This window comes from Chionomys nivalis, chromosome 14 (genome assembly GCF_950005125.1).
Source record: "Chionomys nivalis chromosome 14, mChiNiv1.1, whole genome shotgun sequence".
Classification (NCBI taxonomy): domain Eukaryota; kingdom Metazoa; phylum Chordata; class Mammalia; order Rodentia; family Cricetidae; genus Chionomys; species Chionomys nivalis.
Window position 1 is genome coordinate 134,197 of NC_080099.1, and position 14,791 is coordinate 148,987.

Below are 14,791 nucleotides of genomic sequence, written 5' to 3' on the forward strand. Positions count from 1 at the left end.
ACATTGTATAATTATATATAACAAGACAAGTATCAAGTAAGAATTACAGTGACATTATTTCCATCTACTTTTTCCTCTATCATAACTAAGGAAAACTACAACTATAAATACGTATTTTTGAACTCCAGCAAAAACTACAGAAAAATTTAATATTACTGAAGTAAACATGAAGTGTATTGAAAGCCACCTCCAAAATTCTAGAATTGACAGACACATTTCACTGCCTATACAATCACCCAAAGTTCTTCTGTACCATTGGGGCATCCAATCTTCACCCAAATGCCCATAGTTTCTAGCAGGTTTTTCAATAAAGCAGGAAATTTAAAGACCTTTTCTGCCTTGTAATGGCAAATTCCATCAGTCGCTTTCTTCTGTGCGTGGCAGAATGTCTTGCAGATTCTTTCATGAAGCAGGAACACCAAAAGACTGTCTCTCTTTTTCTGGCAACTTCAGCAATCATTTTTGTGGGTCTTGTATTTCTAGAAAATAATAGATAGTTATAATTATACTTTTTCTTAGTTATAATGAAAGATAAAGTAGATATAAATGTTGTAACTGTAATTCTTACTTGACACCTGTTTTGTTATATGTAATTTTACTATGTTAAAGTTAAAACCTTCCTTTTAATTTGAACAGAAAAGAGAAAATGGCATGATAGGTCCTTAAGTACATGTGTTGCTTTTATAAATTAATGAATAAAAGAAACTGCTTAGGACTGTTGATAGGGCAGAGTAGAACAAGATGGGAGAAACTAAACTGAATGCCGGGAGAAAGAAGATGGAGTCAGGAGAATGCATTTAGCTCCCCAAAAAAGACAGAAGCCAGAACTTTACCCAGTAAACCACAGACTCATGGCCATACACAGATTACTAGAAATGGTTAAATTAAAATGTAGGAGATAGTCAATAAGAAGATAGAACTAATGGGCCAAGCAGTGATTTAATTAATAAAATTTTTGTATGGTTATTTCAAGAATCTGGGAGGCAGGGAAAAAAACAAGTGCCAAAGCAGATTTCTTACTACAGAAGGCTTTTTTGGCCTTAATCCAAACTACCTTTGGTCATAAATATTCTACCATATTGGAAATACATTTGTTTTTAAATAACTTTATGTATTCTTGAGTTTCTTTTTTTTCTCATTTTTATTTAAAAGCAGCAATGGAACTAGGACTGGAGAGCTGAGCTGGTGGTTAAGGACACTTGTTGCTCTTCCAGAGCACCTTGGTTCAGCTCTAAGCTACCAGGTGGTGTTTCATAATTGTAACTACATTCTAGAGAATTTAGTGAATTCCTCCTACTTTCATAGGAACTGTATACATGTGATGCACAAATATATGTGCAGTTAAAACAGACATACATGTAAAATAAAGACAAACAAAGACCATCTTTAAATTAAAAGATAGTTGTTAATTTGTCCTATTTTTTCTTCCGCATTTCCCACCCTCTTCCTTCCTTATTATCCTCCCATTTCACTTCCCTCTCTCCACCCTCTCTTCCTTTCTCTCTTTTCCTCTCTGTCTCTTGACCCTCCCTTATTACCTGTCTCTCTTTCCCTCTGTACTTTAATCATTGAGTCTCAGATATTCATGATATTTGCATATTAAAAATGTTATTTCAGACATATATCTTCAAAGTTTAAATATTTACTTTAGTTTTATTTTTATTGCTTAAATCATTTGCTTTGAAAAGTTCAAAGTATTCAATTAACACATGGATCAATCTGCATATCTTCCCATTTAGATTTCCAATACCATGAAGATGTAAAAAAAAACATTAACAAACATTATATTCTATTTCCTTGTAGTGAGAATTTTTATATTTAACTTTCATTTTACTTTGGAGCTAATATTCATGAATGTCTTGAAAACAAAATCTGAATGTGCTTTCATCTAACTAACCTAACAATAGCTACAATTCTTTTCTCTTCATTAAGTCATCTCCTTCATTACTCCCAGGTGTGTTACAACTCTTTTGCAGCCCACAATTTGTTACTTAAGACACCTAGGATCCAGCTATTGGATGGTGTAGAGATTATGACACTTAGAATACATACGGACATACACTCTATACATAGACTTCTGTGGAGTTTGCTATAGGATATTAACGTGCCATAAATACTTTTTACATGGTTTTATTAACATAAAGTCAGATTTATATACAATGAAATGAGAATGGGCTATCCAATGGAACAAAGTATCATTAAGAATGTAGGTGAGTGAACCACTGGAAAAAGCGATGTAAAAAAAAATATCTCCAAAGACATGTTTTCAGGCTGTATGCTTGTTTTCAGCTGAATGCTTATTTACAATTACCAGATATACCAAAAAGGAGGGAGAACTCTTTATGAAAGAAGACCTATGTCTGAATGATAGTGAGATAAAGGTAGAAGATTCCAGAGAAAGAGGAAGAAAGGTAGAAAACCTGCTTTGAGAAAGACATACAAATGAAAGACATGTGATGTGCTACTAGTAGCTGGGGAAATCCACATAGAATGCTGTTAACCACCAACAGAACGTTAAAAATAAGACAAATGGCAAGTGTGTTTGGAGATTGAGGGGGGGGTTAATAATCTGCAAATCTCATCCCCTGCTGCAGAATAGAGATTAGTGCAGTCAATTGGTAGCTGAATGAAGATATCTACTGAATTATCCAGTACAAAACTTCTCCTAGGACTCAGAAATTAGACTCCTTGGCAAATGCTCAAAGGTCTTGCATTTTCTTTATCACCAAATGTTAAATGCTAGAGCAATCAAAGATTTTTATACTATCCTCACTTAAAAAGCAGCCCAGAAGTCTATCAGCTTCCTAGTAACTCAACACAATGTAATCAAGGGAAAAACTAGTACATAGTGACATTTCCAGATGTTAGTGTATATTAAAACCACGTGGCTATAGAACAGCAGGATCTTCTATGGCTTGCACTGCAGCAATAAAGAAAGAAGAAAATTTATCTACATGGCATGGAAGCCATCAAAAATGTTGAGTCCTGTAGGCATAATGTAGATTTCATATTTTTATGTTTAGAGTGACTGACACATGACACCTACATAGAAATGCATTTGTACCGAGGGTCTGACAAAGGGAGGAAAGAAACCCAGCAAAGCCTAAGGAGACTTTCCCAAATTCTCTAAAGCATCCTTCCTCTAGGTATGAAACAAGACCTCTATGGAAAAAGGATACCATGGCCTTCTATCAGAAAAAATGGGTCAAGAAATTCTGTCATGGCAAACTCATACATAAACACATAGAGAAAATGGACTTATATTCCTACTTATATAATCCACCATGGAGAAGCAAAAATTCTGGTCACTCATGAACTCCTAGTAAGAAGATAAATGGTCAAAGATAGATCTCCAGGTCCGGCAAATGGCCTTCAGCTTAAAATATATGTGTTTCAAAGTCACAACCTATAGGGATGCTAAGGTTCAACAAGCTAAATGCTGTGCACAGGTTTTGCTTCTCCATGACAAATGCCAGGAGTCTCTATTTCTAGCAATTTTTTTTTCTAACACTGATGCTGATGGTCTGGAGACGTTATAATACTCTTAGGACACCTACAATGAGAACAGAATTCAAAGGCTCCCAATAAAAAAATGGGTAACTATATTAGTTTGCTTTCTCTTGATAAGTTATGACAAAGAGCAACTTGGAGAGTGAAAGAAATTAATTGTCTTATGTATTAAAATCGATCCATCACTAAGGATATCAGGGCAGGAAGCTACAGATATGAACACTAAGGCAGTGAACATAAAGAGATGCTGCATACCTGTTTTATAGCTCCTGTCAGTTTGTTCAGTTTTCTTTAATATAAGCTTCCAGATCACCTGCCCAAGAATAGCAACAACAACGGTGAGTTGTGCCCTTCTCAACGAATCACCAATCAAGACATTGCCCTACAGACAAGTAAATAAGTCAATCGGATTAAGGCACTGTCTGAATTGAGGTATCCTTATTCTCAGGAGACCATGACATATTCCAAGTTGACAATAAATTGAGCAACACATTGACTATTAGCAAGTCAGGGCTGAAAAGAAGACAGACACTGATGTGAAAGGAAAAGGAAAACAAAAAGCAATTTTTGGTACTACAATTCACAGTGATGGTTTGCACAGGAAGAGTAACAGCGTAGAAGGCTAAATGACTCCACCACAACTTATGATCCTCATGTCTTTCTTACACATAAACAATATATAATACATATTTATGTACATGTTATATATACACATGGATAACATTTACATAGGAGCTAAACAATTCAAGCTAGAAAAATTTTAACATGGAGAGGGGAAGTGGGCATCTAATTTCACTGCTAGTTAAGAACCTAGTGACAATTGATAGCTGCAGGGAAAAATAAAATCAATGTTCTTTAAGAGTGTAGCCCCTTGTCTGTTTCCCAATAAATACAAGAGTTTATGGGCAGCACAAATTGGACTTCACAGGTTAAAAAAAAGAAAAAGAAGACATGGTTGGATGGGAAGCAAAGAAGGATATTGAAGGTGTGGAGTAGGATTAAGTATAGTCAACATATTTTAAAAATGAAAAAAGAAGAAATAAAACTTAAATTAAAGGGCAGTGATGATTCAAGCCAGGTAATCTCAGCACCTGGGAGGAAGAGGCATATGGATAACTGATGTTGACTAGAAAGATCTGAACTATGCAGGAAGTTCTAGGATACAGGGTAAAAACCCTGTATTAAAACACCCTCCAATATAAAAAATAAACATAAAAAAGATATTTAATTGAAACAGAAGCTGGCTAACTGTTAAACACAGGATTAGTGAGGTGGTTCAGCAGATAAAGTACCTAAACCCTAGTCGCATGTCATTAGTTAAGAGATAGCCACAAGTTATCCCCTGACAACCACACGTGGATTTTAACATGTAAACACCATTCCTGTGTAACACACACACACACACACACACACACACAGAGAGAGAGAGAGAGAGAGAGAGAGAGAGAGAGATTAAATAAATAAAAACACTCATCCAATATCTCCCAGGTTAAATCAAATGACTATAAAATTGAAGAACTCTACAACAGTGTACATATTTATGTAATTAATAGTCAGAATTTAACCTTCAGCCTAGGATTCCAACTACTGAAACTGAACGCAGAACAGCACTGATTCTTTCTGCTGCAGCTCTGATGACATAAAATCCTATCCATCTGCATGCACAGATCCAAGTACAAGGTGGGCTAGGGTCCGCATCCTTAATACATGTAACTTCCCGACTTTCCAAGCTGATGCGCTGTTAAGATATGCCAGGTGGACTTCAGGATGAGGAGAAAAGAAAAATTGAAAACAGTCAGGAATAAGCAGGGGAGGAGATGAATTATTCAAAGAACAAAGAAAAAGAAAAAAGCTTCTTACTTGGGCAGGAAACAGCAAGGTCCTTCTCCATCAATGTTAGTGCCCACAAGACTTACCTTGATGACTTTTTCCAGGAGTGGAAACCCCTTGGTAATGTTCCAAACTAGGTTCTGAATCTGGTGTTTAAAAGCAGTTTCTGGTCCTTTATGCTCAGCAGCTGCTATTGTTTGCCTGGCAATGTCATTCTGTTTCAAAGACAGGCTAAATACATCAAAGTACAGTCTTAAAAAGGTTAATGTTGCTTTTATAAGATGAGAGGAAGCCCTTCCATGAAGACCCTAGATTGTCTGTCCCACTCCTTCTGCTTTCAGGGATTTCACCTGGCCTGAAGGTCAAATGCCTCTAGCTCCTGGGACTCAGCCTCAGCATCCTCTCTATTACTTTCATGTATTTCTTCAAAGATGGCCTCATTTGGCCAAGTAGTTAGCACCTGTGAAAGGAAAGACTTACCTGCATGTGTGAAAGTTTTATAACCAAGGGTTTGATCCAGAGAGTGGTGGCTCACGCCCTTGGGGAGTAGAAGAGGGGGATTTGTACTCCAAGGCCAGCTTCTACTAAATAGCAAACCTCAAGGCCAGGCAAACCTACATAAGACCCTGTCTCAAAACAAAGCAAACAAACATTAAATGAGAAAAACAAACACGAGAAAAAAGAAATTAGAAAAAAAATGGGGCAAAAACCTTAAAGTATCAAATAGAGGGGGGAAATTCCTGAATGTGTCTACATTCCACATTGCTCATTTTCCTGCAGATTATGTTGGGATTTGAGATGAAGTTATTATATTTACATGTGATATTCTTTCTTAAGATGACCAAAATACTTTCAGTTGCTGAAAGGAAAATAAATAAAAGGGAAGCATAAAATAAATAAAAATTGCAACTGTCACTTATTTTCTGCTGAGCCTCAGAAATCTACTATCAAGACTCGCCAAAACAAGATATGAATATGAGTAAATTTTCTTTGAATGCACAGCTGGAAGATTGGTCGCTTCCCCTCTGCACTTTTACAGAGGCACAAGATAAGCAATATAAGATAGGAAGGACTGATTTCAGCTTTCAAAAGGCACCAACCCATTCCTATGAACCTGGGGTGAAGAAAAACACCCTGGTGCAGGGGCACAGGGTGAAGGAACCTGCTCACCCCACGATGGCCAGGAAGCAAACACAAAGGGAGTCTAGATAAAAAGTCCTGATTTCATAAAAGCTGATTCATCCGTGAGCACATTTTAGGTTTCTCCAGTGTTACCATGACCATCTCAAGATTCAATTACCTACTTTTATTTAATTTTTAAGAAAGAAAACTTAGATTGTCAACTTTCATTGAATCAATGTGGACTTCACATCAAGCATTGTTATTCCCCTCTTCTCCCAGTCCCCTTGAATCCACCCTCTGCCCTTGCAACCTCCCCTAATAAAATAAAATAAATTTTAAAGACAAAACAAACAAAATAAAGAAACAAAAACAAACCAAAACTAACAGGATAGAGGCAGAAACAAAGAGAGACCGAGAGAGAGAAAGAAGAATCTGACTATGTAAGTTGTAGGGAGGCCCACTAACACACACATTTCACCCCTTAGTGCTTTCTTATTTACTTTCAAGTGTTCATTTCAACTCATAAATCTTTGTCCTGGTTGGAGGCTTCTGCCTTTTGTTACACCACCAATAATGGGCTCTAACTGGGGTCCCTCTTCGATATGCTGTTGTTGTCCTGTGTCCCTGAGTTTCTACAGGTTTTGATCTGTAGGTCCATCCCCTTCACATACTTCAACACTTCACAGATAATGTGACTGTTGGGATGGGCCAACTCATACTCCTGGTTCTGGGCCTGAGTTAGATTGTTCAGTTTGCCAGACTTTCTTCATTTTCACTACAATGCTGAGCTCTCCACCACTGTCTCTGTTAGCTCACCAAGCATAGCTGTCAGCAAGGCAGTCAGACCCCAGTAACCCATGCTCATACAACCAGCTCTTTGAATGCACATTACATACATTATGTTTTTCCCTGGAGAGATGAGGGTCCTCTTTCCTGATTGTTGTGGTGGGGAGGAAGCAAATGAGGCCAGAGCTCCTACTCTCAAAACCACAGGGCTGGCTAACTGAAGCCCATGATAGAAAGTCTAGTTCTAGTAGGCTACCCAGGTAGGGTACAGGGCCTGCTTCCCTGTGTGTGGTGAAGGGCAAGGCTAATTCTTTGATTCTCCCCAGCCCTCTAACCTGCTGCAGGGGGTAATGGGTGAGGGAAAAGATCTTTCTCTCACCCATGCCACCACATGACACACAAGAGGAGACAGGGTAAGTCAATTGTCTATTACTACCACTTGCCAGGCACCAAACTACAACACGTGAACATTTAGTTTTATTTTATGTCGAAACCATGACAGAAATAGAGTATTAAGAAACATACAGTAATGTTTCACTGGATACTGTATGTACAGATATTTAGAGGAAAATTAATGCTTGAAAGGCATTAATAAAGTCTCTGACTTTATTAAGTGTTCTGTAAAACACATGTACACAAATAAAATAAACATAGTAGAGTGTGAGGTGTGTAAAATACTCTTTCTACAACTATACTATACTTAAAAAGAGTAGGTGTTTAAACTTGAACGTTCTGCAATGCCAGTTTGCAGTGCTTCATTTTTTCCTTTCATTGTAAATAGATTTTTAACCCTCACATAATGTATCCTGATTAGTTTGCCTTCCTTTACACTTGCCACTTCCTCCCTAAATCTCCTGCAATCTAAATGTAGTCCTATTCTGTTTCTCATTAGGAAAGAAAAGGCTTCTAAGGGATAATAACGAAAATAAATAATAGTATAACTAAATACACTACCGTAAGATAAAAATACTGCCATCACATCAAAGTTGAACAGGATAAACCAAGAAGAGAAAAATAGTTCAAGAGAAGGCATAGGTATCAGAGATCCACTCATTTCAGACTCAGCAATCCCATTTAAAAGGACAACTAGAATCATTGAACTCAAATGGAAGGGATTTGATGAAGACATCCTATTCAGTACTGAGTGTTTCAAGTATTTCATTCTCTGTGTAATGTTTGGTATGGGTCTCTGTATATGTTCCCAACTTCTGCAGGAGGAAGATTTTCTGATAGTGGCTGAATGAGGCATTGATCTATGATTATAGCTGAATATCATGAGGAGTCATTTTATCACTATGTTGCTGTCTTTTCTTTTTTTAGATCAGTGCGTAGTATTTGGATTTACCATAGGTCCCTGGGTTGTCCAATCTCTGATTTTTGTCACCCAGGCAGCATTGAATATGGGTTACAGTTCATGAAGTGGGTCTCAAAAAAATGAACCATTGGTTGCTTATCCCTACAAGGCTTTTGTGACTATTCCAATAATGTATTTTTTAACCAGGATGTAGATCAAAAGGGTTGTAACTGGATTGTTAATTGATGTTTCTCCATTGGTAGAATGTAAAATACCTTCCTGTTCCAAAGATCCTAGCAAAAAGAGGTGAAGGCTCTATGTAAGTACCAACTCTGCTTCTCTATGTTCGAATTGTGTATGGGTTTTCTTGAGTACTGTGGCCTTGCTGTCAGTTTATGAGGAACAAGCCATTATCTTAGCAACAGACTTGGTAGTTCTGGGACTCCCACAGAACCCCTTTGACCAAAAGCTCAATTAGATGTAACCCAGTGACAGTACTGATTTGGTTACGAGAGAATTATGTGACAATTAGATTTAGATAACCTTCATAACTATGTATAATTTAGGAAGTTTACACTCTATTAGATTTCTTTATTCCTCCTCAAATACCCCCTTAATTTTAGCTGTCTCATTATTACCTCATTCCACCCACTCTTCCCTCCCCCTCCCTACTTAATGCCCCCAATTCCAGCAACCCCTATTCATCTATAACTACCTATTCTATTCTCCTCTGCCAATAACCACATGTGAGCCAATAAATACCATATTTGTCTTCCTGGGTCTGGATAGCCTCACTCAGCTATGAGATCAATGGCATCATATGACCCAGTTGAAATCATTGTGGGGACCCATGTTTTTCCAGGAGACTTCAAAGATTACTGGAGGAAAAGTTATTGTCCACTGTGGAAAACTTAAGTGTTGTTTAAATCAAAATAGTAAGTGTGAATTTCAATAGATATATAATCAAAGAAAGGGACCCCACAGAGAAAAATGGGTATGAGAAGTAAAATTTTTGATAACCTTAGTCCCTAGATTTTAACTTCCTTCTGTCCCATACAGATGACTCCTCATATGAAAGAATCCATGAAGATTTCATTTAACATCTTGCTTGGATTTGGAGAAGGAGAACCACCACACAACTTCAAAGACAGCTTTCATTTTTAAGTGAGTCGTGGCTACCATCATACAGAGAACCAGGGAAATTTATATATTTAGGCAGTGAAATTTTGCCCTGTTGGAGATAATAGTATTATAGGTCAAATTTTGCTTTGCTTGTTGATTCTTTCTAGATAGCTATCTTTCCTTCTTTGGGCAGTTACATGTACAAGGGCTCTTGACTTTTGCCTCAAAGACAAGAACAAATCTCTGCAAAAACCTTATGATGTTTCCACCTATTTGGATGAGTTAGCATTTCACTTTCTGAAGAAGTTTCTCCTTTTCAAACCTAATTTTAATTAATTTTGATGATATTTATAGCTTTTTTTCTCCTGAGGAAAACAGAACAAAACATCTTTCCTATTGTCCCACATCTCTTAGCTTCCGTTATGAGGTCAGCACATCCTTGAAGTACACTGGCAGGTTTAATTCAGAAATTTTTTCTAGTATAGAATGTCTCTGTGAAGCCATTGTTCATTTCTCATTAGAATTAAGAAAATTCAAGTTTAATTAAGCATTTCAACAATCTATTTCTGGGAGTCTATCATTCCTTTCTGTTTCATATAGACTTGATAATTCAACTTTATCTTTCTATAACTGCCTGACCTGTAGGATTGTTTGGTATAATGTAATATGTTTTATAATAACCAAAAAACTGTTTCATTTTGATAATAACTTATACTGCAGAAGAGCCTATCTTCATTTGACAAGTATACTAATGGTGGCCATAACTTGTAGCAAATGTGTGATTACCGAATGGCCCATTCTAATCTCAAAGCAGATGCCCATTGAAAAACTGAATAGGTATCAATGGTATGCTATACATGTTTTAATTTTCCAAGTGCTACAAAATAGAACACACACATTGGCATTAGATTACTTTTTTAAGTGCCTTTGGGTTACTTCAGCTGGTAATGGTACTTAGTTATATAAAAAACAAGTAAGAATCGACTTATAATTGGCTTATTGTCATGAAATAAAAAGTCCTTAATAAAACTTTTGTTATTGACATGATGATTTTTGTAAAATTCTGAGAACTTCAAATGTTTCCAAAAAATAATTGATCAATATCAGAAATAAACTGTGATAGAGGACCTGGAAGAACTGTAAGGGATTATATGTATGTTATATATATGGAACGAAGCCTATTCCTAATTATATCTTATACAAGAATAAATATGAAGTCAATTCTGTATTATCTGATACAAATTCGGCAGAATAAATATGAAAAAAAAGATTCTACATGTTACAAATTGGTAACTATGTTGAGAAGTACTTTAAAATATCGTAGAAATATGACAGTAGAACATAATTCAGACTTTTGACAGAACAATAAGTTATTTGTACTACTCTGCATAAACCATCGGATTTAAACATGTACTTTATGATTTATTTGCATTAGCACAGAATAAAAGGTACTAGTATGTCTCATACAATGTGAGGAGGAATACAATTACCATTCTTTATAAGTTTAATTTTCTTTCGTTTGGTATGGCAGCTCTTACAATATCACAAATGAATTGGAATTATATCTTCATTACGGATAACTATACTTACATAATATGTTAATTTCATCACTGATAAAAAAGAGGTTTATATGTTTGTATTTCCATCCTTTCTACCTCCTTCACTCTTGACGTGGGCTATGGGTTCCCAGGCAGTTAGCACCTGGTGATTTATGAGCTGGGACGAATCAGTTAGTTGGAGGAGGTAGTTGAGGGGTAAAGATATCTGGCATCTCTTTGAGATGGCAGCGCAAAGTCGGTCATACGACGACTCAGCAGCTCATGCTTTACTGCAGATTATGGATGGAATGAGAGGACTTGATCTCAAGGATCAGACAGAGTTGAAAATGTGGGCAGGTTATATGCATCAGTGGCAGGGGTTGTACTGCACAACTGTGGATGAGAATGGGGCCTGGACCGCTAGGGTCAGAGGTAGAAGCAGAAACCCTTAAGGAGACTATCTGCTTCACTGGCAGGGGTGTCTGGTGGATTTGGGGGCTGGGACATAACCATGAGGTGGAGGAGGTTACTGGTGAGGTAAAGTGTCTGGGATCTCTTGGAGATGGCCACAGGCGGTGGGGTTAGAGGAACTCAAACACAGATGTTCGATTCCAGGTCTGTCCATCGAACTGGGCAATTGGATCTGGTGGCTAGGATGTAGATTGACAATCTGTAATTCTACTACCAGTTCCACTGTAAGGAGTGGCCTGTACACTCCAGTGAGTTCCTCTTGCATTTGGTATCTGTGAGCAATCGGTGACTCAGAGTAGGTAAGTGACAGATGCACATCTGTGGCATCTACTGGGGAGGAGTAGTCTGCTTGATAGGGGGAATTAGCGGCAGATACCCTCCTGCAGATCAGTGGATGAACCACAGGACCGCATCATAGCATTCAGAGTTACAGCTCAAGATCCGCAGTCATCTTATTTGAATCACCAGTATGAGCGGCCTTATGTGTGCTAGGGAGTTTCTTGCTTTGGGGACTGGTGTCAATCAATGAGTGGTTGGGTGTGGGATTTCTGGAGTTGGGATAAGGGTGTAGGGACTCATAGGCAGATGTTCTGCTACAGATCTGTGAACGGAACTCAGGCACTCAGTGACTCGCTCTCCAGGCTCAGAGGTGGAGTTGTATATCTCTATTCCTCCTCCCTGCTTCACTGCCATGAGAGCTATATGGTTTTACAGGGAGTTCCAGGCCATTGTTGGGGCTGGGGCTGGGGCTGGGGCTAAGCTGGGGCTGGGGCATGGGCTGGGGCTGGGGCTGGGGCTGGGGCTGGGGCGGGGGCGAGGGCAAGGGCGGGGACAAATCAATGTGTGCAAGGAGGGAGGGGATGGGAGATGTCGATGAGGTCTACTGGAGATGGGTGCACCCATGGTCCCATAGAGCGAGGCCTTAGGCTTGAAGCCTGCCGCGGATCGGTAAATGAAACTCGGCTCGACTGACAAGGATGAGAGACACAAGGCAACATCTGTGTTCATGCTACAGCGTCACTGGCAGCAGTGACCTGTGTGTTCCACTGACTATCTTAGGATAGAGACAGGGAACGAGATCTTGAAGATCAGAGTTAGAGGTTTACATGTTTATATTTCCATCCTTTCTACCTCCTTCACTCTTGACGTGGGCTATGGGTTCCCAGGCAGTTAGCACCTGGTGATTTATGAGCTGGGGCGAATCAGTTAGTTGGAGGAGGTAGTTGAGGGGTAAAGATATCTGGCATCTCTTTGAGATGGCAGCGCAAAGTCGGTCATACGACGACTCAGCAGCTCATGCTTTACTGCAGATTATGGATGGAACGAGAGGACTTGATCTCAAGGATCGGACAGAGTTGAAAATGTGGGCAGGTTATCTGCATCAGTGGCAGGGGTTGTACTGCACAACTGTGGATGAGAATGGGGCCTGGACCGCTAGGGTCAGAGGTAGAAGCAGAAACCCTTAAGGAGACTATCTGCTTCACTGGCAGGGGTGTCTGGTGGATTTGGGGGCTGGGACATAACCATGAGGTGGAGGAGGTTACTGGTGAGGTAAAGTGTCTGGGATCTCTTGGAGATGGCCACAGGCGGTGGGGTTAGAGGAACTCAAACACAGATGTTCGATTCCAGGTCTGTCCATCGAACTGGGCAATTGGATCTGGTGGCTAGGATGTAGATTGACAATCTGTAATTCTACTACCAGTTCCACTGTAAGGAGTGGCCTGTACACTCCAGTGAGTTCCTCTTGCATTTGGTATCTGTGAGCAATCGGTGACTCAGAGTAGGTAAGTGACAGATGCACATCTGTGGCATCTACTGGGGAGGAGTAGTCTGCTTGAGAGGGGGAATTAGCGGCAGATACCCTCCTGCAGATCAGTGGATGAACCACGGGGACCGGATCATGGCATTCAGAGTTACAGCTCAAGATCCGCAGTCATCTTATTTGAATCACCGGTATGAGCGGCCTTATGTGTGCTAGGGAGTTTCTTGCTTTGGGGGCTGGTGTTAATCCATGAGTGGTTGGGTGTGGGATTTCTGGAGTTGGGATATGGGTGTAGGGACTCATAGGCAGATGTTCTGCTACAGATCTGTGAACGGAACTCAGGCACTCAGTGACTCGCTCTCCAGGCTCAGAGGTGGAGTTGTATATCTCTATTCCTCCTCCCTGCTTCACTGCCATGAGAGCTATATGGTTTTACAGGGAGTTCCAGGCCATTGTTGGGGCTGGGGCTGGGGCTAAGCTGGGGCTGGGGCTGGGGCTGGGGCGGGGGCGAGGGCAAGGGCGGGGACAAATCAATGTGTGCAAGGAGGGAGGGGATGGGAGATGTCGATGAGGTCTACTGGAGATGGGTGCACCCATGGTCCCATAGAGCGAGGCCTTAGGCTTGAAGCCTGCCGCGGATCGGTAAATGAAACTCGGCTCGACTGACAAGGATGAGAGACACAAGGCAACATCTGTGTTCATGCTACAGCGTCACTGGCAGCAGTGACCTGTGTGTTCCACTGACTATCTTAGGATAGAGACAGGGAACGAGATCTTGAAGATCAGAGTTAGAGGTTTACATGTTTATATTTCCATCCTTTCTACCTCCTTCACTCTTGACGTGGGCTATGGGTTCCCAGGCAGTTAGCACCTGGTGATTTATGAGCTGGGACGAATCACTTAGTTGGAGGAGGTAGTTGTGGGGTAAAGATATCTGGCATCTCTTTGAGATGGCAGCGCAAAGTCGGTCATACGACGACTCAGCAGCTCATGCTTTACTGCAGATTATGGATGGAACGAGAGGACTTGATCTCAAGGATCGGACAGAGTTGAAAATGTGGGCAGGTTATCTGCATCAGTGGCAGGGGTTGTACTGCACAACTGTGGATGAGAATGGGGCCTGGACCGCTAGGGTCAGAGGTAGAAGCAGAAACCCTTAAGGAGACTATCTGCTTCACTGGCAGGGGTGTCTGGTGGATTTGGGGGCTGGGACATAACCATGAGGTGGAGGAGGTTACTGGTGAGGTAAAGTGTCTGGGATCTCTTGGAGATGGCCACAGGCGGTGGGGTTAGAGGAACTCAAACACAGATGTTCGATTCCAGGTCTGTCCATCGAACTGGGCAATTGGATCTGGT

At 40.0% G+C, this 14,791-nt stretch overlaps 1 protein-coding gene across 1 annotated transcript in view; it reads right to left on the reverse strand.

Annotated features, from left to right (window-relative positions):
• LOC130886974 (uncharacterized) overlaps positions 1–5,826 on the reverse strand; it is a 37,352-nt gene extending 31,526 nt beyond the window's left edge. Inside the window, exons 1-3 of the mRNA XM_057789247.1 lie at positions 5,821–5,826; positions 5,427–5,555; positions 3,766–3,892 (exon numbers count right to left, since the gene is read on the reverse strand). Coding sequence (XP_057645230.1) covers positions 3,766–3,892; positions 5,427–5,555; positions 5,821–5,826 — 262 coding nt within the window. The remainder of the gene's footprint in view (positions 1–3,765; positions 3,893–5,426; positions 5,556–5,820) is intronic.
• Between the last annotated feature and the right edge of the window lie 8,965 nt (positions 5,827–14,791).